Here is a 26,774-nt window from a genome sequence, read left to right on the forward strand (position 1 = left end):
ACAAGGAAGAAATCCTGCTCCCTCATGTAAAATCCCCATGGAAAACCTCCCTCCCCCCTCAAAAAAGTAAATAATTTTCTGCCTACGAAATTGGTCTGAAGAAGAAACGATGAAAGATGGAATAGCCAGCTGTAGGACTCGAACCCACATCTTCTGGATTACCGTGTTGTGGATTAGTGCTTGCACTGAGGAAGGGGAGAGGATGCATTGTGCCCCCTCCCCTCATTGAAAACCCTCTCCCTATGATCACAGATGCTCATATACATTAGCAGCAATAATAAGCATCAAGTAGAAAATAAAAGTAGCCAAAGGTGTCAACTTCTTGCGAGCTGCATGACATGCGTAAAAGCACACACAAAACTTTTGGAAACCATTTATTAAGGTTTTTTTATATATATACACATATAATGTCTCTCACAAAAAAAAAAGTCACTTAATTTTTCTTCAAAGCTGCATCCATGGAGGCTACCGATAGAAGCTTCTTTTTTTGCCTTTTCAGCTTTTTTCTTCATTTTTTTTCTTCAAACGTATAACGACAGAGAAAACTACAATGACCCTAAATAGCCGTCCAGGAGGGAAGAGGGAAATGTAGCTTCTCTCTCAACACCTGATTTTATTTCATCTTCATCGGCAGCTCACATATCCAAGGCATACAATGTGACACTTGTCTTTTAAAAAGTGGCGCACACACTATATTCACATTTTTTGTTTGTTTGCGTGACACCATTCCGGTCTGTTGGTCGCATGGAAGGTTATGCAATGTTTTTATATATATATTTATATATATAGCGCGATTCACCCAAGCCATCCACTTCCTGATTGCAATGCTTGACTACTAATTGTTTTTTTCCAGTGTATAACGCGCACCCACAGAAACGAGCGGAACTCTGAAAATGTCCAACGTATAATGTGCATGGATGCATAACACACACCACGTGGGTGAAGGTGCCGGTGCTAATAGTGCACAGGAATTGTAAACTCTATTGCGCACAGTAATGAAAGCCAGTGTGCTGAGTGTCCATCTATCTGCATGGCATTTAAATGAACGATTTACGCCTACGTCGAGCAGTAGGACCAAGGCTAGAGGCCAGAGGTTGCACGGCATCCTCTTAGGAACGAAAAATTCTCATGCATAATTCGCACTGAATCTTTGGGACACTTTTGCAATGTATAATGCGCGCGTTATATACTGGAAAATACGGTACTCGTACGTTTCGTCACAATTTTTTCTTTCTCGAAATCTTGTCGCAGGAGTAAAAACCGAAGAACATTGGAAATGAGTGGCCCACTTGAGCCAAACAGTGCCCTTTGCGTTGACCCTCTAGGCTGCACAACGTAACAGTGGCCACATCCACCAAAAGACAGCTCCCCAAATAAGGCCCATTTTTCCATTATTCTTCAGCTCAATTCCTGCAGATCAGAAACAGTTGCGCGGAAATTACGGGAAAGGTCCCGTCAGTGTTTGAGAGACCCTGTTCAGAGGACCTATGCAAACAGGATGTGTATGGCTCGGACGAGTTTTAGCCCATATATCTTTCGTCTCTCTTTTTTAAATTTTTTTTCCTTACATGCGAGGGAATTGTTACACGCTACCAAAGGAAACTGTAGAAATTTACACAAAAAGAAAACTCAAGTCTAATCTGCTATTACAGCGTGTCAACAAGAGTGTCTGGGGGAGGGGAGAAAGGCTACCACTTCTATGATGTGTGTTCTCGTAACTATGGCTTAAAACACGGCTACATGCTAGAACCATTGACAGTATTGAGTTCCTTCTCTGTCTCGGATGAAAGCACATCCATTTGGGGCGTACGTGGCTTGCATACTGTTTGCGTTCCTTCCAAGATATACTATTTTAGTCCACCCGGCGTTCCTCTTAGAGATAGCGATGGTTTGATATAGTTTTTTTTTTATCCGCAATACGCGAGATCTCGTTTCGATGCAAATAAACGACTTTTCGCTTTCGTGCACTATCTTTTTAAATGAAAAAAACACATTTGATGGGATGCCTCTCCCTCCTGCCATCTAAAAAACGGTTTGTGCAGCAGACTAGCATGATGTGATCGACAAATAAAGTAGTGTTTACGTAACTTATTTTCTTGGGCGTGGAAAAGTGAGAACATAACTTTGTAGTATTTTAAGGGTCGTGAGACAGATTGTATCTTCCATACTCTAATGGTTGTTGACGAGAAAGGCCTTCAAATAATGTGACCTTCCGCTCACAGCAAATTTACATCGTAGCTGGCCTCAATGTGCTCTTGAGCGACTCCACCGTCGCTAAATCAAAGTGTAACTCTGTGTAACCCGCCAGTGGAATTCTGCTAGACTGTTAATGGAGAACAAAATTCTGGTCTTTGTGCGAACCTATACAATAATAACAACAGACCCATAAAGCTGTCAACTAGTAGTATTTTGTAATCAACACAAGCAATCCAGTCTGTAATAGTGCTAGAGACAACAATGAAAAGTGAGAACCGGAGTGATTCCAATCAAGTGGGAGAAACGTCTTTCACTCCAGAAATGTAAGCTCAAGATTGCACGTATTACAAATGTGGCCATAACTGCGTACCTTCCTAAGTCTCCAGTGCACGTAACATTTCCGCGCAATAATAAATTGACGTAACGATGCACATAGACATGACCAATGAACGAGAAATGTACAAATAAATATACGAATATTAAGTCGGCAAACAACTGCGAGAAAAATAGTGGTAAAAAGTGGCGATAAAATGGGCGTAAAATTCTTTTAAAGGTCCACATAGTGATCGTCTCAGAAATCAGGAGGAGTGCATATTTCCAGTTTTGACGACTACATTGTTAAAAGAGAACTTGACCACGTAGCACATTCCCAGCCAATCACCATTCAGAACGATATCAATATGTCTCCCGATTTGTTCAAAACAGGGGGAGGCACCTATCTGGGGCACGCATAATGCGTCCAAGATCTTTCCGCCTCCTCCCATTTTCAGCAAATCAGGAGACAGAAAGACATCATTTGGAATGGTGATTGGCTGGGAAAGTGCTACGTGGTCAAGTTCTCTTTTAACAGTGTAAAGCATTCTCTTTTAGGAGCGTTTTGCTAATGTAATACATATTTAAAAGGATTACAAATGTACGGTCGAGGTACTTGAAAATGTCGGAAAGTTGAACTCTCCTGTAGAATGAAATTTTGACACCCAGTCCCTGTGTGGTGTTTGACACATCAATACGTGCGCAAATAATAAAAAAAAACAAAAAAAAAACACGTAAGCGACGACGAAGGACACACTGTTCGGAAATATCTTGAGAAAGAAACTGAACTGAGCGTCCTCTTGCTGGCAATCTTGACGGCGAGGGGAAAAGAAATTTTTACTTTTTTTGTTGACCAAAAGTATAGATGACACTAACACAAATAGCCTTACACACCGCCAGCTGGTAGTGTATTACATCTTGCTGAAAAAGTCGCTACTTGGTGGGACACTAAAAGACACCACTACGATTGTTGTCACAAAGTGTGTGTCACTGAAGCGCCTAAATCATTTTTTTTTTCTGACCGTGTATTATCCTTACCTCTCACACACAAACAGATGCTCTCTCACATTCACGCAAGACAGAATAAATAAACATTCAAAATAAATAACCAACTGATGAATGTGCAGCGCCCTACTATGCAGAGGGGAGAGCAAAGAAAAACAAATATGATGACGGTATTACCAGCACGAAAGGTGAGAAGGAGGAGGCCCCCGACGACGTCCCGTGATGCCTCGTGATGTGCCACGATTCCTCACGATGCCCCGTGATGGTTGTTTTGTCTCGAACGTTACAGAAGGCAGAGATAAGGAGATCCTTCAAGTGCATCACAATATTCCTCGTGACACTCGCTGATGGAACATTTTTTTCCCCCCCAGTATTCTGTCTCTGGGGGAAAGAGAGAGGGCACGCAGGTCACCGATATTGCATCGTGATGCACCATGATGCTTCGTAAACTCTCATGATGCGAGAACGATGCAAGATGTTCTCACAGTTAGAAATGGAGAGCTAGAAAAAATTTTGACATAACTGCTGGTCACTGCAATTCCTCGTGATGCACCACGTCGAGTGTTCCCTGGTGTTTTTCATCTAGTTCTACGCTTAAATATTTGTCCGAAGATCCCAAATTGAAACTTTTGTGACACCAACTCCAGATAGGGGAACAAAATAATTTAAATTGTTACCAAGCTTGCACCGATTAATTGAGCTGTTCGAGATAACATTCTTGCATTGAGTACCCTGCTGATTCTTAAGCTGTACAAGTACCCTGATCTTGAAAGAAATCCCTGCATAACCTACCCCTTCATCATTGATCACCCATCTCTGTTCAGAGCGTACTACTCTCAACTGTACAGTACTGTACATAACACGTTCGTGGAAATAGGGTTTATAAACACTCAATTTTCCTGCTGATTATATCCCTCATTGCATTTGATTTGCCTCTCAACACCTTGCACCAGCAGCTAGCTTTCTTGGCACTTAAACCTTTTAATCGTGAACCCCCAACTGGCTTCACAACTTTTATCTTTCTGCTGTGAGAGAAGTTGAGAAAAATTAGATTTCACTCGTGCCCTGCCCTGCCCTCCTCCTCCTCCGCCTCGCCTTTCGGTGGCCTCAACAGCGTCCTTGACTAGAAAGGTAGTGACCAGCGGAGGAAAGGTACTATGTTGCAGGCCCCCCCTCTCCTGCGAATCTGGCCGGATTGAAGTCTTCATTGGCAAAGGAGAATCCCTTGAACTCCTCCTGGTTGATGTTGCGCAAAACTTCTTGGTTGACGGGTGTAAGAACGGGGTCCTCTTTCGTGAAATCTTGGTCAAAGTTGTTCACGTCCCGCTTCGTTTTCTGAAAGCATCGCAGGATAAATCATTCAGTCGGTGGTTCGATGGTGGTTGCTAATGCCAGAGCTGGGAGGTACTTCCCACTCACATTTTTACCGTGTTTACACCTAATTTTCTTTGACAGTACTCGCTCATTCTTGTGGTACCACTCTTAGGCACACCAACACCTATTAACTTTAAATCAAGATCGAGCGACCCTTAAACTTCAAGTTAGCCGTCAATTCTTTTTTTCAGTAACGCTAGTTTAGTGATGCAAGGTGAATTCCAGTAACGCTAGGTAGCGTTAAAGGAAGAGGGTTGAGTCGTAATTTCGAGTTATGGGACGCTCGATCGCGGATCAACTCCTAACCAGCATCGGTGAAACTGGCACATACTGTTGCGCGGCGGATAATTTTAGCAGTATTTACGCGCTGTCTTAACACTCTATTTTCCGGAGCACTCGCTCTCGTTTTAAGAGCAAATTTTCCTACACTCCCGATCGCATGGCACACTCCTAGCCTACCATTCTTCTCCCTGATTTGTTGAAAACGGAAGGAGTATGCCTATTTGTGACACTCGTGCAGTTACGTTAATTGCCATAAAAAGGCTTTCCACGAACCAGCAGGAATGGTTGGCCCTCACCATGTTCTGTTCTTTGCAGCATGTATCCTCGTTTTCATTGACCTCACCTCAGTCTAATTTTCAAATTTTCTTTACCGCTACTCATAAGAGGCAGAAGACAGTTACTCACAATTTTAGGCCTAAACGGAGGCTTGACCTTGCGTGCTTCGAGAGCCTCCCAGTCAATGTCCTTGAAAAAAGCGTGGCTCAATATGGCTTGTTCACCTCCTTGAGTTTCTACACAGCCCAGTCGTTTTGCAGGATTCTTAGTCATAAACTGCAATATAATTGAGGTAAGCAATAATATATATGTTTTTTTTTAATCCTTTACACGCTGTTAAAAAAAAAAAGAAAGCTGCGAGAGCAATGCTTGTGTCACTTTTGCAGGCAGGTTATGTGGCATGGAAGACATCCTGTGAGAAAGCGCACGCAACTACTGGACTAATACGAGATTTACGAGGTTTCTATCGCTTTCTATTATTTAAATCCACCCTCATTTTTAAATGTCCCAAAATGAGTATCAAACTTGAGAAACAAATCACAAAATTGTGATGCTGCAAATGAGCCAAAACCATAACTACGCATTTCTCGAGCACAGAAATAAGATCACTTCGGCTTATCTGGGCTAGAAGTCGGTCTATCCGGCCAGCATATAAGCGTTTATTCCAATCAGCTCCATCGCTACAAAACACATGGCCTTCTCACAGAAGCTCGCTGCACGTTCCATTTTTGCGGATACAGACCTCAAGGTTTTACTCTACAACTTTGCAATTAAACCATCAACCTATTTTCACTAATTAAGGATATTAGTCATGAATGTTAATTAAAACCTGCACTAATTAATGATGCAACAGTACTTTTATGTAGGGCATACTGAGAATAACCATATGCAGCGACTCTTTCAAAGGAAAAATGAACTGTGACATGGTGGCTTATCTATGCTCTCGAGTGAGCAGTTTCGTAGTGCAGGATGCAGTTCGAGATGGTATCAAGCGTGCGGACCGTATCCAAAACTGCAGCGGCAATTTGTGGCGGTCACCAACTGGGTGCGCGCGGGAGGGCAAGCCGTGTTTGGAAAACGAAATCAGCGGGACATACGGCGTACAAAATTTCGAGCGCTATCATGCGTCAACTGTACGGGGTGTGTAACCACCCCGTGCCGGTCCTAAATATCGGTCAGTGACTGTGCGGCATAATTTTGTGTCCTTTCTCTTTGACGGGTCATCATCCCGGGCGCAAATACCTAACGGGTTTCACCCAGAGGCGGTACCCCTTCAAGGAGAATGGTACGTGGAGCACTGACCCCTTTGAGTATAGAAACGGCTTCCTTGGAAAGCCAAACCGGGTAGAGGACGTCATCGTGCAGGATGGACTCAAAGAGATCGTCCTCATTGTCGGCCTCGAACGGGGGTTGCCCGGCCATCATTTCGTACATGAGCACCCCGAGGGCCCACCAGTCCACTGATGGGCCATACTCCAGTTCTTGCAATATCTGCGTGTCAATCACAATCAACAGGGTCATTCAATAGAGAATGGCAGTCCATGAAAAGCGGGGATTCAAAGCATGCCAGCTCATTGGTATTGTACCACACTGGGAAATACGTTCTCTCTTATACATTGTTGCCAATGGGCACGTTGAAGGTCAGTACGGGTTTCCTAACGTGGTACGTCATCAAGGTACAACAGAGCTATGACATATCTGAGTATGCGTGCAAGTTTAAAGCTTTCAGAAGAACATGCACTTTCTACAAGTCTCAGGAACAGAGACTGTTGTTCTTCGAGGGAAAAGTCCCTGTTCCTGAGGCTCTTCCCTTTCGCGTCCCCTTTTGCCACTCATCAAAGCGTTACCCCACACACACATTAACGCCAAAGCGATACGCGCATAAAATTCTTCAGATTTCTTCGAAAGCGTTGTTTGTGGCGAGCGACCTTACCCGCACCCAAGGGCCATCGTGACATATCACTGACGCGTTCCTGACGAGGGAAATGTCCCGCGAATATTTTACGCAGGGTGCACGCAAGGGCCAACTGGGGACAAATCTTACATGGTGTCATTCCCCCGCCATAGCATTCCCAAATTCTCCCCCCACCCCTCCAAGGGGGGAATTCCCTACCGGTTGAGAACCCCTGCTTTAAAGTGCCACCCCGGGTCTATTTTATTTAGTCCACGAAAAGAAGATGCCTCGAGGATTCCGTACGCGCAGTTTCAATCCTGTTTATGAATTTCTGTCAATTTTTGAAGATCACGAGTCTCGATGACGTGCGGGTGATGTAATCGTAAGCCCACAAATTGCGACGATGTCACGTTATAGGAGAGGACACTCATCTCCTAGCAACGACACTGGCGTCCGGGGAGGGTTACGTGGAGAAGTTACGTGACGCTCATCGAAAGAGGGGAAAATGGGAGAGATGTCTCCTCCCTCCTTGTGTTTTCTCGAAGGTCGGAGGATATGTCACGTGGGGCTCCGCTAACGGAGTGCAAAAAGTGAGTCACCCCGGAAGACAAGAAGGGCAACAACGTTGCCAGATAAGAGCGGGGCGCTCCGTCTGAGCTTAACCTGACGTCGCGGTTCTCAAAAATAAATATTAATTTTCGCTGGCTTTCGCGTCACGTAGAGCAAAGATATTTTGCGGGAATGTAAAGCGAGACAAAAAGATTTCGGTAACACAACCCTGGTGGTATTTTTAAGGGACTGTTGCATCCGTCCTGGCTGATTACGAAACTATTGTGCTGTTTTACTCCTCGTTCATCACCAACAACAATGCTGAAAATCCGACGCTAATTAGTGGAGTAGTTTCCGCGCAATTTGATGTAATGCATGGCAAGAGCAGGAGATGAAGGTTGAGAGGACTAGCAGAGGACCTTTGGTGACTGGCGGGCAGGTGGGAGGTCGCCAGCAGGTCGCGGAGAGTTCGATGATTGGCTCGTGGAATGTCACTTGCAGTTTAGCGTCTGACGTGTTCATACAGCCAGGAGCACAATACCGTGCTCCACGCGACACGGTCTCGTCACTACTCGCACTGGCAAGCGAAAGTCGGCATATGTACCGAGAACTGCTCACTTTTCACTTAGTATACTGCTGTGTGAATGTGAAGCAGACAAGCTAGGAGATAATCGCCTGCGCTGCGCTCCCATTCGTGCGCCTGGCCTACATTATCACGATGCTACTGTCGCTGGGGCTTCCTTAGCTGCAGAGTGAGTGTGAATCTTTAAACCTCGTTTATTTAATATGTAAGCTGTTTTCGGAAGAGAAAATTGGCCAAGTAGACTGCGCGTGAGACCATATTGGTCTCACACACACGCTTCTAGATGCAATAGCTCCTTTAACGTTTCATTACTGGTTCACTGGATCCTCTAACTTTACTACACATGCAGTTTCTATGGGTTTACCGTTCACAGTCCCCAATTGTAGCAGTTCTCTTTTGGCTCGTCATTATAAATGAATGACTTTCAAATGACACCAACCTCTGGAGCAATGTAGTCTGGAGTGCCACAGAAAGTTGTGGTTGTGATGCCATCTTTAATGCCTTCTTTGCACATTCCAAAATCCGCTATTTTACAGTGGCCATCCGTGTCTAGTAAAATATTGTCCAGTTTCAAATCCCTGAAAGAGTGGATGTCATGAGTACCTGAGTCTGAGAGACTGTAAAAGAGACGGGATTACCTATAAATAACTCCATATTGATGCAGAAACATGAGGGCTAGTGTCACTTCGGCTGCATAGAATCTAGCCCTGGGCTCGTCAAACTTCCTCGCCTTCTGGATTTGAAACATCAGGTCACCTCCGTTGACGTACTCCATCACAAAGAACAGCCGGTCCTGAAATATTGCGTCAACTGAAAACTACTACTACTACTAGAGTAGAAAAGCGGGGTAGTTGGTATCTTGACATGGAGCAGGAAGTAAAACACATAGAGACACGGAGAAGCAAACTAACAACTCAAGTACGTCGGTACAAACATAAAAATAAGAATACAAACACACATAATGAAATAAAAAAGGGGGCACGACTCCATCAGTTGAGTTGGACCCCCCATTTAATCTTATTATATACGTTTCTATTTCTATTTTTATGTTCGTACCAACCCTCACTCTCTACCTTACAAAATGTCTTACATATTCTGGAATTTTGTAACTGCATGTTAGACCTGAAGAAGTGCGGCCCTCTGTACGAAAGTCTCGTCTCACTAAAATTTAGATGCTCTCAACCGTCTTCTTTCTGCATGAGCAAAGCGAGGCTGGTTTTTGGACTTCCTTCTAGAGCACTGCACGAGACCAGATTTATTGTCCTGACCCTGGCTCAAGTGAGAATTCAGCCCAGTCACAAAAGAGTATGATTGGTGTTGTAAAAAGGAGACGACGAAGATCGTGGGCCATCGTTCACGCGCGCATCTACCATTCAGTCCTGTATCGTTCTACCATTGGTCCATTAAACCCTGCACCTTTCAGACTCCGGTTTGCCATAGTTCTCAACAATTGGCAAAGGGAGAACTGACAAAAAGTGGGCTTCTTTCAGATCCAAGAGAAACTCTTCAACTTGACCCAAGCGCAGACCTGCAGTGCTCGAAAGTCCTCCTCTCCCTATTTTGCTTGTTCAGCGTCGTTCTACTTTGTTGACGTTCATGTATAAGCATGCTCTGATACAAGGATCGGACTTTGCGTTCCCATCAATATTGCTACGTACGGGTTCGACTGTAAATGTAAAACAGAATTAACTCGGGTTTACCTCTGTTTGGAAGCAGCAATGTAATGCAGTGAGGAACGGGTGCTTAGCAGAGAGGGTCAGGATGCGTTTCTCCGTCATGGTGCAATCTACGTCGTCATCTTGCAAGATCACGTCTTTCTTGAGCACTTTTACTGCATATACTTCTTCCGTGCCCTTACGCTCTGCTAGCATCACCTGTTACACACACACGCACGCACCATTTAATTACGCAACATGCAACGTCACACTCTAGCACGAACCTTGGTCTTCCCAATTCTATTCAACAGCGCACTCACACAAAATAGCATTGTTTCTGCGTGTGATGCGGAAGTAAGACAAAAATAGAGTCTAGTTCCGAGAAGCAATCTGCCTCCCGTCAAGAAAAGTTTTCCCTCCAAGGTCACCTCCCTTCTCTTACTGGCCGACCTTCAATGTTAGGCTTTGAGACACATAGGCCCAGTTTCACCAACGCTGGTTAACTTTGAACCAAGATCAAGGGTGGCTAAAACTTGAAGTTAACACTAACTGGACGCGTCAGCTCCTTTTTACTAAACAAACTGCCGCCTGACTGTCACGCTCCAGCTTGGCAGGCCGGAGCGCATGAGTGCATATATGACGTATGGATGAAGAGGATAACCAATGGAAATTTCACCGGGGCACGTATCGCACTCCTGGCTCTCAAAGACTGTTTAGTGGGACCACCGGAGTACAAGGGGCAGAGTGCACCATGCGCATTAAGCAGCGCCACTACTTAACGCGCCCAATAACTCCCTTTAGTGAAGCAGAGTTGAGCGTTAAATTCGAGTTAAGGGACCGCTGATCTCGGTTCAATTTTCCGCAACTCACAAACTTCTTGACCTGGAGTGTCGATATTTACTTCGGACAAAGTTTGCCACATCTTGTAGATATTGTAATTTCTAAGTTCATATTTTTCTTCGAGGTACAGGCATATCTTCACGAGTTTTCTGCTGCTTGCACCAATTTTTGTGCTTTTGCACTAATTGTGTTTCCAAAATTAATTTTGGAAATACACGGATAGCTTCTTTTCTAAACCCTATATCTCAATTAGGTACAGTTTCCTTTATAGCAACCTATTCTAATGTAACACTGACAGTCACAAAGACTATATTTGTCAAACCACCCAAAAATGGTTGTTTTTGCCGCGGTAAGGAAAGAGTTAAAAGTTTTATACGGGCATTGACAGCCACGTAACAGTTGTCTGTAACAGTTGTGGAGAGAGTGAAAGATGAGCAAGTTGCAATGGCACCGGAGATCAGGAGGAAGATAAAGATGCAGCCAATTTTTAGTCTCGAGTGGCACTAGGAAGCATGCAAAATAAATACCTAGCTCTTTATCTTTGAAAATATTACCATCGCAGGGTGTGTTTGGCTTAAAAATGCTATTTCTCATTACTGACTCGGAAAAGAATACGTTACCTTGCCAAAACTGCCTTTTCCCAGCACCTTGATAAAGGTAAAATCGTCGAGGCCGTATCTGCGCTTCCGTTCGTCACCCATCAAGTACTTGTCAGGTGGAGGTTCTCCCGCTGAGTCTGACACCTTCAGTGTGAACTGCCCGTAGGCGTCAGTCAGGGACAGCATGTCGTACGGACCAAAGCCCATGCCTGCGAGGCACATAGCGCAAGCTTTTCCAAATGACATTCACAATTTCGCGCAATATTCGCTCCGTCCGACATGCATTTGTATTTACTCTCTTAATTGAAGCAGCTTTTCAGAATGCTGAAACACAGCGTCACAGTGTGGATGGCGTGACGCAAGATTAACCCGTACTCGCTCTATACTACTGTCAGCATCACCACGTGGAAATTCCAGCAGTGATGGTGAATATCACTTTTAGCAAATTAATGAGCATGGAGCAAATTAATTATACTACAGTCGAAACCAAACCAGCAGCATTCTCCCGAAATCGCATGTCCCGTGCGCTTTTCCACCTTTTTGTAACTCTTCAGTTCTCAAAGAAAACTAGACTCGACTCTGTTGATCTCTGTCCCAGACATCGCTGTCATTAAATTTCCTTTCGTTGCGGCCCATTAAGTCATTTAAATAGATTATCAGTCCCGTCGGGCATCGCAGTCGTGACTGATTGGATTTAACCCGCAAAAATGCCACACTTCGATTGAAATCCTCACATTAAAAACGGACGATTCTTAGGGAAACAGCTGGATCCGCAAGACACGATCTATTCTGCAAAAGTTTTGCAGAATCGCAGAAAGTTAGGGGCTCTAGTTATCCTTATTGCAGAAGTGCCACATACTTGACATCCCCTTGTCCTGATCTGATGTGGCAGGCAGGGGCGACGTATGTGACCTTTCCGAGACAGACTGTGTTAGCTTGTTGGGTGACTCACTGATAGAAGTCTGAAAAGCATATTTCCCATGAAAACATCAGCGATGTTATGCACTTTATTGGATTCCAAAGGAACAAAATATTGTCAGCATGCAGGGGTTCATGCTTGGAGGGGGTACTTATTTCATTTTATCTAATATTGAACAATTGGGATGTACCCGAGTAATAGCCTATTGGTGCTTACTGTATGCAATGAAAACAACGCAGGATAGTGCGTGTGCACTTTGTGATAACTAGGTACAATACGCGACGTATGACTTTTCTGCTATGCATCCGTCTTGACAACCTTGTGCACCTTGTTTATGTATGCTTCACTGCAATACACCAGACCTACTTTACTATGTAACTCGAATTTGTGAAGACTTTATATTTTTGTTTATCTCAATTAAATGTTGTTTCATGTCATTCCTCTAAGTTATGACCTAGGTGAGCCAAGGGCTCCACCCCCTTGTCTGTACAATTGTGTCTCAGAGAATGCAGCTTAAATTGATTTTCATTTATTAGATTTTGTATAGCCTCGTGATGTAAGCTGAAACATTTATTAAATTTTGTATAGCCTCGTGATGTAAGCTGAAACCTGGCCAAAGTGCTGACAGATTGTTGACGACTAATGTTAATGATCCACATCTCCAAAAATTAACTGCAAAGAGAGCATTTTTCACGTGGCAAGGTCTGTGAACTCTTCATGAGGATCTACATTCTAGATGGCACTGCACATTACAAAAGGAGCAGTGCAAGACCTAGTGGTGAGGGTGGTGGTAAATGTTTGCACAGCAGGTCGGCATGGTTCTGAGCTGACGTTTCCTGAGCAACGTCCAATAATCTCTCATGTAAGGCAGAATTCGAAGAGACTACTGTAAAGCCCTTTAATTTTGTGACACAAATTTTTCGCGAAATCTAGATGCTTGGCTTCGTGGCTTGGTTGTCTCACTTTGTGACACACCTTAAATGGCCCTTGTATCGAATTAAGGCGGTATTGCACACGCTCGTGCTGTAAAGCTTACTATCAATCAAGTCTGAAAGTAAAGTTTACGATTGCATCACTGTTTTAGAAGTGTCAATTTTTGCATGCCCTTAAAAGGAACTGTAAAGTGAAATATAACCACAATGTTTCAAAATACCATCGTGTATGACTTGGCTGTGTGATTGATCACACACACAAGTCATCACCTCTCAGTTCTTCATATACTTTTTGCACTAATTAATTTTGAACGCTTTTAGAAACCGAAAGCTGGGGACCCTCGACGTTTGCCGAGGACAAAGTTGGAGTCGGCCCCGCATTGGCGGACAGATATCGCACGATATTGAAGTACTCCGGAACGCATTTCAGACAGGTTACTAGTTACCACAGGACCTGTTTTGAAGAACAACAGCAACTCTTGACAAGTTCAGTTTAAATCGTTAACAGTTGTAACCGGTGAGCTCCGTGCCTGTGAGAAATATCTGCGCGATTCGCACCATCTGTTGGCCTTTCTCTCTCTCCGCGTCTGTGTTGTCTGCTCGCTGTATCGCTGCTGTTTGCAAAACCTCGCATCCGGGCAATTTATACGAATGTCTGGTTTATGTTCTTGCGTTCTGGGATACACAAACCGTGCACCTTCGACGATGAAACGTGCACTGCACACGCGAGAACCGCCACGCTAGCCGGCTCGCCTAGTTGCTCGCGTTTTCAATAGATGGCGCGTGGGTTGCCTCATGGTTGGCGCACCAATCTTTGAAATTTGATTGCTGAAAAAATGCTCGATATATAGCAGAGCTACCTGAAGCGTCCAGGTTACAAGCTTTCAGAAAAGCATACAGTTTCTACTGGTTTAACGTTCACTTTACAGTTCCTTTAAATTCTGAAAATTTTTCAATTCGCAAAGTGTGAGCAAATTAGGGGTGCACGAACAATAAGGCTCGTACAGTATTTCACTAATGAATTTTGGAGGAGATGGAGAATCAAATCACAGCTGCTTTCACTCGGGTCCAGTTTGAGAATTTTTCTCAGACTCAAGTTGCTGAATGGATCGTATATGGGCCCCATCGAGTCCTATCTGTGCAGTGCTCTGGATTCTAGTACAGAGGGCGAGTCACATGACCTCTCCTTTAACAATGAGAGTGGAGCCTGAGTACATGAAATGCATGCACTACGTCTACAACAGAGGAACCCTAAGAACCGAAGAGGTGAAAAAAGTGTTCAAGATATGCACCTGGTTGTATATCTCTTGGGTGAGGGATATTCCTTGCTAGAGTGGGGAAAAAGAAGAACCAAAAGCACATATGAGCTCCACAGAAGGTGCCCTTTCCTCATTCATTCATTCATTGATTGAGTGGGGGAAACCATGCGGGGGGGTAATTATTATACTAGCACTCGCAATCATGCACTCGGATCAGACCTTCATGGTCTTAAGAAAGGTGCTCGTTCACTCTGCGCTCCTCTTACACTCCTACTTAAATTCCTCGTATCTTACACTTACTAACTGAATATTAATTTACGTACTCCATTTATTGCTGGGTGACAGCTTCGAAATAACACACTTTGTTGGGCTACTTGAAGTTCAAGGGAAGAAGAGTAGCGCAGACAAGGAAGTGGACAGGACACTTTCAGCTGGTACCTGGATAACACCAAATACAGAGCTGAATTTCCTGCACGTGTGCAGAGCGCGACCAGACAAGGACACACTTTTACGCTATCAAGATGTTTGGTTTCACTGTCATGGCCGCACTAGCAACCTTTCAGAAGCACGTTTTAAGTGTCTCCCTATATCCATGGCCAAATCCAGCCCACTGAACGAACTGCCCTAAAAGCACTTGTAAGCTTTTTGGACACTGTAAGACTTGGGTCATTCCATTTCACTTCCATTTCACCGCCAGCAATGGGGTAGAGTATCGGCAACGATGAAACTCCACAAACATTATCGTTAAAATAATCTTGTTGATTTTCACAATCAGACACGTGTATCACGTATTTCTCTGGTTGATCCATCTTTGTTCCAGCCTAATATCTTCGCTTCGCTAGTGCATGGCTAGTAAATGCATGTAGAGTAATGAACTGGCAGGTGGTTGATGGAATTGTTCCTCGTTGTCTGTCCAAAACACACGGCATGACAGGGGGAATTGAATAGGTTACCTCCAACCGCACAGTCTACGCAGGAGATGTCATGCTCTTTGTTGCAACCCTTCCGAGTCAGCCCCGAAAAAATCCTGCGTCCATCTCGTACAATGCAGCGTTCTAAACTACAAAGGTAAGGATTTCCATCCTCGTGCCTGCTAACCGAAATCTTATTCAACGAGTTAAACAACTGCAAACAAAAGAGCAGCAAGGCCCCATGTGGTACTGTATGTACACGGGGTATCATATAACCTTAAGAAGGACGTGTTTTTTGCACCTAACAAACTTTCGAGCCTGCATGGGGGTAATTGTTGAATTTCCCTATCATGCAGTAAAGTGTATATTAGTGGTACAGAGAGGCCACTACCTCAACATCTGCATCAACCACCTGCCAGTTGGTTGTTGACAAGCACGTGCCACCCACGCACTAGTGAAGTGAAAGTATTAGGCCGGAACAAAGATGTATCAACGAGGGAAATAACGGAGGCATACCATATCAGAAGAAGGGAGAGGAATGCACGAGTGAAAAACAAATTTCTTGATAGCACGTTTTATCTGCGTTTTAAGGAAAATATGTCCTTGTCCGGTGACGCTCTGTATTTGGTGCTACCCCGAGTAAACCAGTTGAAAGTGTCCTTCCTCATCCGCATCTTTCTTCCCTCATAAATTGGGAGCTTCTAGTTCAGCAATGAGAGTGCAGTATTGTTTCAAGCTCGCAGGGAGCATTCCAAGCCCCATCTGTCCAAGCCTGTCAGACACAATTCTGTTCGCACCAGCGCACACGTTCATGCCTGGCCCAATAGCCTCCCCTTTATCCACCGCAACAATATAGTCATTGCCCGTAATATCGATGCAATATAATGGGATTAAACTACAAAGGAAAAAATTGCATGCAGAATTTGAGAAACAAAAGAGGGGAGGAGGGGGAGGGAACCTTGCAGAAAGCTAGACTCACAGTTATGGAAACACAGGGTTACGAAGCGTACTTTAAAAAATGCGCACTTTGTTTAAGAAAAGCATTCTCAGAGCCAGTTTTTGACACCGTTATTTCTCATACAGATCGAGTTTGCTGAAACTTTTTCGCCTTTGATGAACTAGAATGACGCATGGACTGTTGTTCTTTTGACCAACTCGACATTGATGCAAGAAATCCATGTCAGTCACAATGTGGGAAAACCCTCTCCCTGATCCAGAGGCGCTCATGCAGATGTCATTCTGTGCTTTGTGTAATCATCTGTCAATATTTTTTAGGCCCATTGCGCCAACAGTTGTTGACAGTTTAATCTTTCAGTAGCAATTTGGAACAGCATTACTTGTGAAATTTCTGAAACTGTGGAGAAATCTGTTATCTTTATTACTAGGTATTTGATCGGTGCCAGTGTGGATTTCTCCATTGAGAGATGATCCTACCGCAGTTTGATCCAACTGGAGCGATCCCCATGAACACCCCTGGTGTCCCAGTAAGACACACTGACACTGGACGCGTTTCAACGCGGAAACAAATGCATCAACCCACATCGAGAATGTGTTCTGTGTTACAGACAAAATGGCCCAAGTTCAGGATTCGCCAATCATGTGTGTTCTATGTTCACCTGGAATTGTCTCTGGGGTCAATCTAGGAACAAAATCTTTACCTAACCTAGCGGCAGAACCTCGAGAAAAATCGTAATTGAAGTGCATGAAACACCTCGTCAGTATGTAAAGTTCAATGAAGCAACTAAGGCATAACATACTTCCTTATGCAAATGGAATGTGTATGCCTTATGTGAATCAGCCTGTATTATGCTATAACAACCTTAAGTGAAAACAATTTCAGAGTAACCCACTAGCACCCACAGATATCACCAGATTATTATCACTAAATTATCGTAATTTATCGCAAGTCATCGCACCTATCCTAAATTATCAGAAGGTTAGGCTTATCGCAGACGCAACAAATCCCCGCACACGCCTTAACGCGGGTTTTTTAGAAAGTAGAACACTACCTTACAGGCTCCCTGGCGCTGCAAGTTTGGAGGCATTATGCAACAATTGTTTTTACTTTTAAAGAAATTTTTTAAGCACCAGTTGTACAAGTTTATGAAACAGCTGCCGTATCTTGTATTTTTGCTTCAACACATTCTTGCAACCCTGTACAAACAAGAAAAGAAAACTAAAGAAAAAAGAGCCTTTGAGCTCAGTTTAGAATTGGGACTAAATGCATGACAACAGCATGCAAGTGTACCATGCAAGGGTACCAGGCAAGGGTACCAGGCAACAAGGTTACTGAAGTGGCGAAGGGGGAGGGGGAAGTAACTTGCCTTCTTCTTCCGCTTGGTGAGCTTATCCCCGGAGATGCCCATGGCGCTGAGGATTTCCGCCATCTGCTTCGGGTTGATGCCGCAGTTATTGGCGACATTCTTCTGGCACCTCTTGTGAACGTTCATGTTGCATGCTGTCAAGGACACAGGTTTTGCTTGTAGCACAAAGTGTAAAAGACATTCAATGCCCAAGTCTTATATATTTATGACTAAAGCTTCCCAGCCCTAGCCCTAGCTTTCCGCAGCGGAAAATTTACTTTTCCTCAGAGTGGGATTTAGAGATCCACGGGATCCCATGTGTAAGAAAAAAAGTGAAAAAAAAAATAATAATAATAATAATAATAATAATAACAATAATAATAGTAATGTGCAGCACAGTAAATCTCTCCTTTGTCAATAATTTTAAAAATTATAAATAAAAATTTTAAAAAATTCGGAGTTTCTCATCTCCTTGTAAGATTTCGTGCCGGCTCGTACGTCCCTCTATTAGCAGTCATGCACCAGCAACCGAACAACGTTGATATATGCTGACCATGTTTGATGCTGACCATCTTAGAGGTAATCAATGCGATAGGTCATCAATGAATTCACTTCTCAATTTAGCTGGCACGAAAGAAAAATAAACGAGATTAAATCGAATTAAGTAATCGTGCATTAAATACGACGTGCAAAAGGAATATCCTACGGCTTCAGACTGGGAAGTGTCACTCACCTTCACATTGTAGGCCTTGTCTGAAGAGACCATAGAGCATAGAACCACAGTGGTCGCAAAATGTTGGCCGTTTGTAGTTGTGCACCATAAAACGGTGTGGAATATTGATGTTGAAGCGACTGCCTGCAGCCAGCTGCGGTTCACGAGTCAGAATTAGAGTCGCCAATGTCTCATTTTAAAGGAGCAATGATGCGACATTTAACGTGGCTCCAAACCCCCGTCTCATTCGTCCATCAGGAGCCACCATGCAAAATATTTTTGTTCTGCGGCGTATTATAACTGCGCGATCAAATTTACAAAAACAGTCGGAGAAAGCAGCCGCAGACGGCCGATATGACATGGGGAACTTTCTTTCTTCTCAGCTGAGGCACTACTTATACCCGCTTGAGCTCTGCCGCCCTACGTCACAAGTCACCTGCGCTGAGACCACATCACGTCACGACGTTCCCTCATTCTCTGATATGTACTTCTCGCGAGTGCAGGATTTTTTTTAATGGGTGCGGAAGAAAGGCCTCGTCCGCGCTCCGTAGGTCACCTGCACTCATCTTTATTTTGCAGGAGCTCATTTTATTCGTTGCGGAACACGCCGCAGCAAAAAACAAAAAAAAGTTGGGGGGTCACCTCAGTGCTCCTTTAAAATCCTTAATTTGCGCTGGATTACTCTTCCTCTTATGTGCATTCATACGAACCTCTATTCTACTAACAGCAGTCATCACTGCACCGACAACAAAGCTCACCAACTACAATACATGCAGTACAATCTGCGCATCATCCGATGAAATTAAAGTAAGGAAATAATGCCGCATTGAGACACATTACAATCATCAACTGGAGTCATAAAATTGTTAGTCAAACGCAAGAAAATGGCAAAAGTTTTGAGGGAAACACGCAGTCATGACGGCAACAATCGCCTTCAAGCTAACGAGAAGGTAACATTAACGTGCTACAACCACCTTTTTTTTCCATCTTCCAGAGTTTGAAATCTGTCTCTCAAATGTACTGTCGCCTTCGGGAGATACGCTCTCCTCAACACTGGATAAGTTCCATTTGAAATGGCGTACGAAAAAAGCAAGCTGTTCCTCGAAGAAGCGGTCCCGAGCCAGAAGGTCCGAGTATTCGTTTCGAGAAGGCTTTTTCTTCTATGGTTGAGGTTGTGACCATGTAAGACAAAGCTAGGTGCTGATAGGTGGAGCAAGTTCAGTATACCTAGCTTGGTATAGTTGGTATAGCGCAGTTACTATGCCACAGTTTTTGCTTTATTACTAATATCTTGGCGTATATTCTAGGAAATGTGCACCCTGCCGCGTGATTTGTTATACGCGCACTTCCGCACGTTGTTCCACTGGCATCGACGCCCAATTCTACGCAAAGAAAAACTAAACTTACCATATCTGTTCCACATTACATATATTGTCTCGTTGTTGTATTCATACACCAGATTAATCCTAGCCACTTGAGTGTTGTGTGTCACAGTACCATCTTGTTTTGACTACTGGGTCTGTACATTTCGCGTTATAACTCTGCACTGCGACTTTGAAAGAACCGGGATTGAGCCTATGACACTTAAGATTACGTTACACTCGCATTATTTCCTGTTACCACATCCAGGACACATATTGCTTTCTTTTTCTTGAGCATTTTTCTAGAGAGAAACGGGACTTACTTCATCGTTCGTGTTGTCCTTCATTCCCGGACATTTAGTGACGACGTATTCGTGGCATCGCTTATGAACAACACAGGTACAGACTGTAAGAGATGCAAAAGTTAGAACAGGAAAGAGCGTAGCAGGCTGTGTGTTATTAGGAGAGAATACATTCAAGAAACTCGCCTTGACATTGATATCCTTGCTTCCCAAGGCCCCTGAGTGAAGAAAATATGCACAATGTAGGATGTGAAGAAGTCGAAATATCTCGGTTCTTACCAGATAAACTCTCTGCAGTGGGAACAGAAGGTAGGCTGGCGGAGAATGGTGGCCATGAACTTGTGCCCGTTGACTTGATGAACTCGTCGCCGCATGGCCCCCCTCCGCCTGTTGAGGCCCTGGCGTTGCTTGAATTCTCGTGGCTTCTCCGCAGCGACATTTTCCGCTGATGGGCAAAGATATTGCACGTCAGTGAGGATGATTGCGTGTCCATTCTCAGGCCACTCCTGGTGCCCTTCCTCTTGTCAATTTCAATTCAGCTTTACTGAATCGCATAATCCTCGCTAAGGTCAGACTTTTCCAGGTTCAATACCTTCACACGTTCCAAGGGGCAGAAATCAGGTACTGTTTTTAATCTATAATTTTAGGAGGCAGTTTCAGTATAAAAATCAATTTGAAGCCAGTGAGCACCAGGGATTTTACCAGTTACCCCCACCTTACAAAAAAGATGCAATTGGAATATATTTTACGAGCACTCATCAAAAAGTATCCACACTGGATCTGTATTTAAAAAAGTAAAATACTTAGATTTGAAACTTGATTACCATCAAAGCCATCTTGACTTGATTACCAAAGTCATTTTGATTGATCGTAGTCTTTTTCAACTGCCTATTGAATTTTTCACAATTTTCCAGTCTCTATGATTTTGTGAGAAAACTTGAATTTTGCTCATTGAATTTTGCTCGCTTTTTTTAGTTTTGCTCCGTCTAAACCGCACGATACTAAGCATGTGACATCGGAAGGGCACAGCCCTGATGACAACCAAGTTTGAAATCTTTACATGTTTTCTTTTTATAATCAGAAAATATTTTTTTAATGATTTAGATCATTTTTGATTTTTAGATTTTAGATAGACAGACTTAGACAGATAGAGACAATATAGACAGATAGACAGGGGGATAGACAGATTTAGATTAGATAATTAGAAAATTTTTATAATTAGAAAAAAATTCCTGGTAGGTACCACGTCTTACCCGAAAAATTCACTCCCTAACTGGAGCTTTGAAATTTGAAAAGAGAAAAGAAGTAGATCCTTACCGGAGTGTAGCTCGATGACAACATGAATCTTTCCACCGGGTTCTAGGTCAATCTGCAAACATAAAAGAGAAATGCTTTCAATGTGGTTCCATAAAAAGGTTCAGAATTGGCAAATCTTGGACACACGCAGACTCCTCATAAACAGACATTGACCGTTTATGCCCAGTCACTGTGGTTGGTGATGGTTTTCCACCTTTTCCGGTTAGAGCCACAGCGTACAGCAACAAAAAAGTAAAAGTTAGTGGTTGGCGCGGCGTAGCTAGTTTGGTAGAGTACACTAAAGGGTAGCTAGTCATATATGTCTAGCATTGTGTTGTTGGTGCAGCATTTTTACTTAGGTGTGGTTCGCCAGGTGCAGTTAGCATGGCATAGTTAGTGCAGTGCCTTTCGCTATGGTATAGCTTCGTGGCATTAGTCCCGAGAAACGGTTAGGTAGGGTTAGCCAGGTGGAATCAGTTTGGAACGGTGGCTTGAGGAGACGTAATTAGCCATGTATAGTCAGCACGGCATATTCCACGCCTTTTATCGTGGCATAGCTTTCTTAAATACGTTTTGTGGCACTAGTCGGGGGAAGGTTAGTTAGGTGCTGTTAGACCCCGTACCTCATAAAACTGCGTCTATTGCTCTGACGGGGTGAAATATGTTTAATGCAAAGTAAAAAAAAGGGGGGCTCAGCACTAAAGGTCCCTGAATGTCATTTATTGATTTATTCATTACAGGAAACCTACAACTCAACGACGGTGGTAATTGTTGGTTCATCACCCTGTATTGAAGACAAAATAGTGTTTGAATTGTCTTTTTTTCTTTTTCTTTTTCCTCATATTGATGCCTCACCTACAGCTACCGAGATGCTGTTCTTAGGTTGAACAAGAATAAACGATTGATTGATCGATTGATTGATTGAACACGACTATAGTTGTAGGTTGGCACCGCGCACACCCAGAATGCTTCCACCCCCTTTCGGTCTCCAATAAACGGAGAGAAATTCTGGGAAAAGAGAGTCGGCCTTGCACAGCCAAAAATAAATTTGCATTTTCCGAATGCCCAGGTAAGTTTAGAAATATATTCCTCCACGTGTTTTGCTCTCTCCTGATGGGAAAGAAGGGATGCCAAAGAAAATAGGCTCGATTAAGACAGCACCAACACAGATGCCTGGGAAGCCAAATCAATGGAGAGGAAGGGCAGTCTTCTGGAAAATTCACACTTGACGTTCCTCGCAGCAATTCAAGAAAGTTCGCCCCCACTACGCGACCTTCGTACTGTGGTTGGTTGCCACGGTGATCGACAGATGCTGCAAAGTTTTGGCATGCGATGCACTTGACGTCATTCGTAACGCTGTTTCATTTAATCACTGGCTCTTGCTGCCAATCAACGTGAGGGAAGTTGGTCTACTACTGCAGCACTTAGACAGGACGAGGGGGGTTAAAACAGGGTCTCCTTGTTTTAACCCCCCTTTGTCCTGTCTGAGTGCCGCAGTGTAGCGACATGGTCTTGCTGCTAAACCAGCAACTAAGTCTACTGCTGTGGCGATAACTTTTCAATTATGTTACGATTGTGATAGTAATGACGTTATTTCACGATTAAAGATTGATGATTTTTTTTTGTATGTACTGTAATGTAATTCGTAATGTTATCGTATATACTAGCAATTATCATCCATTCACTTTCCCAAGGAATGAGCTTTGCGCAAAATAAACATACTGGCCACGTTGCAATGACCAACTTTTACACCAACAGTTTGGCAGGATGGAGATATGATTGCACGAATGTTACCCCGCGGTAGACATCCTGTCCACAGCTCATTGTGACAGATTTCCACGCGTCAACGTCGTACTCCGGCAAAATTAACAGCTGTCAATATCTGAAGAGGAATGCTAAAGGAAGCTACTCGTATTCAGCCATATCGCAACGAAAAAGTACTCTGCCATTTTTATTCGACCTGAAATGAGTCAATTGTGCAAACACGCTAATTTAAAACTTGGCAGGAATTTTAAAATATACAAAATTTGAATGTGCCACTGGGAAGAACAGTTTTGCAGAAATTTTCCACGTTTCCATCCGATTATAAGCGACGCTATTTTTTAATGCACCACATACATTCAATGTGCCCTTTCAAGACATGGTTGTTGACGGAAGCATTCGAGCTGATTAACGGGTTCAAACCCCCGATAAAGCATCGGGGTTATGTTGGACCCGGGGGAAGAAAACATAAATGTGAACCAAGGTGAACTATAATGGAAAACGATTCCCTCTGCCTCAATATATCAGATTGTAAATTTAACTTTCGCTACTTTTAGTTAATTTATTCAATTTCTGCGAATCGGCTCGCGTATAGCAGACGCAGATCACGTCGCGTGTTGTTAGCACAATCAACTGTTTTGGTCCGATTGAAGCGCGATCCACTCGTATTTGCCCAAGAGAAACCTCTTCTATGGACATAAATGAGGGACATTTACTCCCTAAAGGGGAAATAATCTCTCTACACAACACACGAAATAGGCTTAAGGGTTGGATCGCAGGGATCTTTATTTGTATATTTTAGCGCGCCCGTTTGCACTGAAGAGAAAATACGACTCGAGACAGCTGTCGTGTGAGACACCAAACAATGACTGGAGACTGTTAGAAGTAAAAACCTGCCAGCTCGACAGAGAATACACAAGCCGAGAAACAAGCACGAGAAACGCGTTAGCAATACCGCGCGCACGGCTCATGACATATGAACAACTCACCCAAATATCGTTCTCATTGGTGCCTTTGGCCGAGTTTGCTAGCTCGTCGAAAGAGACGGTGCAGTTGGCGACAAAGTCATCGGATGGGATAGCTGCGTGAAAGACGGTTAATCCCAGGTTTTGGGCGTTGTGAACCTCAGCCGTGAAGTATTCATTCCAGACGGGTTTAAATGTCCGCTGTTTCGTGGTGGACCGGCTAATCAGAATATCATCGACATTGATGGACACATAGGGGTCTATCAGCATCTGTTGAGGCTTCGAGCCGACCACGTTGACGTGCCTAGTGGTTAAATCCGTCGGTTTCAGGTCTGCGGCTTCGCATATTTTCAGCTTCACGGTCCCTGTGAAGCTCGGCATGTTTCCGATAGCAGAGGTTCCAACGTCTCGGGATCAAAGGTTACCAGTGATGGCCGTCTCTGATGGTCATTGTGTTCCCGGGGGTCCCGAAGTCAAGACGGCCACAGTCCGGGCAAATTTTTCGTCAAACGACCAATTTTGCGAGGACTAATTATGCAGCTCAATCGTGCTATCCCACAATTCTTTGGGTACCCGCGGCGCAGGCGCGATCTGTCCGCGAAGCCGCGCACGGAAAGAGAAAAAGACATTTTCCACAAACACAGAGTGTTGTGACATGAAACACATAAATGTGAACGTGAGATGAGAGAATGTGCACATTCAAATGGAGGAAATGCAAGCCTCGTTTAATGAACATAACTGCGCACGCATTACGATCGTCTGCTATTAAATGGCGGCTATTAAAGTGGGCTTCGCCGTCCAATTCGGCGGTAGTGCAGAGAAGTGTCTTCGCGAAAGCTTTTGTCTTTTCGCGTTTGAGGTAAATTTGTGGGACTGGGACAAAAGATTTTTAGTAGTTTTTCCATGCAGAAATACGCTACTTCTAAAGCAATTACTCAATCACATAACAGAATTAGCGGACTTGTATTAAACGATTGGTATATATCTTTCCGGTACGTCTAACCAACAAAGCTTCACAAAAACACACCTGTGTCACTTGAGTGTGTTAAAGAAAACTACTACTGTTGACACGAGTGAGAGTGACTTTTAGCCATTAAAACTCCGATGACGTGTGCGGCCTATGTCCGGGTTTACTTGCGTTCTCGCACGTGTAATAGTGATTTTCTGAAGTCCCTTAGTTTTCTTTATTGTTGTTTTTCTTTTTCTTTTGTAATGCAATTGTGCACTGTATAACCTTCCTTTTAATAACTGAGTTTTATTGCGCACCGGGGGAAGTAACAGCGGAATTTGTTGCTCGTACAGCTGGGCAGTTCAAAGCGGCACCCATCAGACGTGAATAGTCGTCTGCTGAGGTCAACCAGCACACAAGGACACAGAAGAACAAGACGAACACTTCGCTGCGAAGTGCTCGTCTTGATCTTCTGTGTCCTTCTGTGCTGCTATAGTAGTATGGTTTTCATATGGTTTCTATAGCAGTATGGTTAGTAGTATGGTCAGCACTAGCTTCGAAAAGGCGCCGTCATTTTCCGTGGTTTCGGTTTTCGGTGCGTCACGCGATAAAAAATTCCAACTGGCGACGTCGGAGGATTGTGGGACTTTCAGCAATTACCTTCTGGAAACTCTTGCCGCCATTTACGAAGGCTTTGGACAATGTTTAATTGAGGGAAATTTATTTTATTTTTGTTTCAATCGAACTTTGAAAACTGCCAAGCGAACCTCACTGTTTTTTACGGAAATCTGAAGTCCTCCACAGATAACTGCAGACCCAACAAAAACTATGCGCACTATAGCAACAGAAATAGTCGGAAAAAATTTGTAAATGTGACACTTTAGCCCCACCTGCTTGCAAAACAAATTGAGGCGGGGACATTTCCTCCTCTTGCCGCACATTTCACGTGCGCTTTTTTGCGACAATAAAGCAGGCGGGACTAGAGCGTCATTTGTACTCATTTTTTCCGACTATTTCTGTTGCTATACTGCGCATAGTTTTTGTTGGGTCTGCAGTTATCTGTGGAGGACTTCATATTTCTGTAAAATAAAGTGAAGTTCGCTTAGCAATTTTCAAAGTTCGATTGACAAAAAAATAAATTTCCCTCAATTCCAAAGCCCTCCTAAATGGCGACAAATTAATGTCCCCAGTTTCTGCCTTTTTTCGCTGCTGCTGCTACGCATGGCGTGACCCCGCTGACACGTCTCAACCTGTCGACCACCACAGCCACAGCTGCACTGGTCGGCGTCACGCGTTCTCCACGCGCCCTCTCCTTCCCTCTCCACTCACCGCGCATGTGCGCCGCGCTGTGGCTACAGACAGACCACGCCGCGATTCTTGCGTACCGAGGACTGTAATGCTAACGCAATTAAAAGTTGATAATTTCGGGTATATTTACACGCAAGGCGACTCTGCCTCTACGCACTGTAGGGTACGACAGCGGATAATTTCTACTGCCTGACGCAATTGGTCAGTACTTGGGAGAAAAAGTTTTAGTTG

The 26,774-nt window shown here is 43.8% G+C and overlaps 1 protein-coding gene across 2 annotated transcripts; it reads right to left on the reverse strand.

The window, feature by feature from the left end:
- Positions 1-593: 593 nt before the first annotated feature.
- LOC135397362 (calcium-independent protein kinase C-like) lies at positions 594-24,864 on the reverse strand. Of its 2 annotated transcripts, XM_064628911.1 has the most exons (16): positions 24,311-24,864; positions 21,582-21,633; positions 20,544-20,709; positions 20,451-20,482; positions 20,286-20,368; positions 18,623-18,755; positions 17,911-18,044; positions 14,709-14,744; positions 12,425-12,527; positions 11,587-11,774; positions 10,172-10,345; positions 9,110-9,264; positions 8,911-9,049; positions 6,748-6,936; positions 5,575-5,721; positions 594-4,848 (listed from the first exon to the last, which is right to left on the reverse strand). In XM_064628911.1, the coding sequence occupies exons 1-16, from the start codon at positions 24,665-24,667 to the stop codon at positions 4,669-4,671; spliced, it is 2,268 nt and encodes a 755-aa protein (XP_064484981.1). In that variant the 5' UTR covers positions 24,668-24,864; the 3' UTR covers positions 594-4,668. The 2 variants fall into 2 exon arrangements, with proteins under 2 accessions (XP_064484981.1, XP_064484983.1); XM_064628913.1 differs by lacking the exon at positions 14,709-14,744.
- Positions 24,865-26,774: the final 1,910 nt, after the last annotated feature.

This window comes from Ornithodoros turicata, chromosome 6 (genome assembly GCF_037126465.1).
Source record: "Ornithodoros turicata isolate Travis chromosome 6, ASM3712646v1, whole genome shotgun sequence".
NCBI classification, from domain to species: domain Eukaryota; kingdom Metazoa; phylum Arthropoda; class Arachnida; order Ixodida; family Argasidae; genus Ornithodoros; species Ornithodoros turicata.

Bases quoted from the DNA above. Each gene is read 5' to 3' on its own strand.
- LOC135397362 (XM_064628911.1), bottom strand. From the start codon at position 24,667: ATGCCGAGCTTCACAGGGACCGTGAAGCTGAAAATATGCGAAGCCGCA. The intron at 12,528-14,708 runs GTGCATATCTTG...TATGCTTTTCAG, and splicing joins CCCAAGAGATATACAACCAG to ACTTCTATCAGTGAGTCACC. The intron at 6,937-8,910 runs GTTGGTGTCATT...ATTGACACGCAG, and splicing joins CAGACTACATTGCTCCAGAG to ATATTGCAAGAACTGGAGTA.